Source organism: Gekko japonicus, unplaced genomic scaffold, assembly GCF_001447785.1.
Source record: "Gekko japonicus isolate JY-2015 unplaced genomic scaffold, Gekko_japonicus_V1.1 scaffold3343, whole genome shotgun sequence".
NCBI lineage: Eukaryota > Metazoa > Chordata > Lepidosauria > Squamata > Gekkonidae > Gekko > Gekko japonicus.
This window is the reverse complement of record NW_015172116.1, coordinates 73,051-73,628: the sequence shown is the minus strand read 5'-3', so window position 1 is coordinate 73,628 and position 578 is coordinate 73,051. Positions and strand designations below refer to the sequence as shown.

Here is a 578-nt window from a genome sequence, read left to right as displayed (position 1 = left end):
TCCCACCTTCCCCCCCCCCCCCCCATTGCCTTCCCATGGCAGTTACCCGACCCGGCCAGGATACCAGGTGCTGCAGGACTTCTGTCTCTCCATCCCCTCCAACAAGACGGTGGCCATTGTGGGAGAATCGGGAGGAGGTAGGGCTCTCCACGGCTGCTGGGGGGGGGGGCTCACCAGCCCCAGCTCTAGCCAGTTGCCTACCCAGGGCTGGAAGAAGCCCCAAAAGGTGCCTGGTCGTGCCTTAGAAAGCAGTCTGCATTTGTTCTGTACCCGGTTTTGTTGCTCCTGCTTAATGGGGAGGGGGACTAGAAGAGGGGGCTCTCTGAATCCCCCCTCCCCCCCCTCATGGCTTCTGTGAGCTTAACCACAGCAGGGGCAGACTTATCTCGACCGCCAGAAGGACTTCGTTGACGAGAGGTACCTGGGAGGATGCTGAGCCCTTGGCTGCTCCCTGGATCCTGCTGCGGGCAGGGGTCGTCCATGTGTAAAAGACTCACAGACCCTCCTGCTCCGCTCCCTGCCCCAACAAGCTTCCAACTTTCTCCCCCCCCCCCCCATCTCTTTCCCATTGCACTTCC

General features: G+C 61.2%; 1 protein-coding gene across 1 annotated transcript in view; it reads left to right on the top strand.

The window, feature by feature from the left end:
* The window catches only part of ABCB8 (ATP binding cassette subfamily B member 8), a 12,879-nt gene that overhangs the window by 7,471 nt on the left and 4,830 nt on the right, over positions 1–578 (top strand). The window contains exon 6 of the mRNA XM_015420972.1: positions 43–137. Within this exon, the coding sequence (XP_015276458.1) occupies positions 43–137 (95 nt within the window). The remainder of the gene's footprint in view (positions 1–42; positions 138–578) is intronic.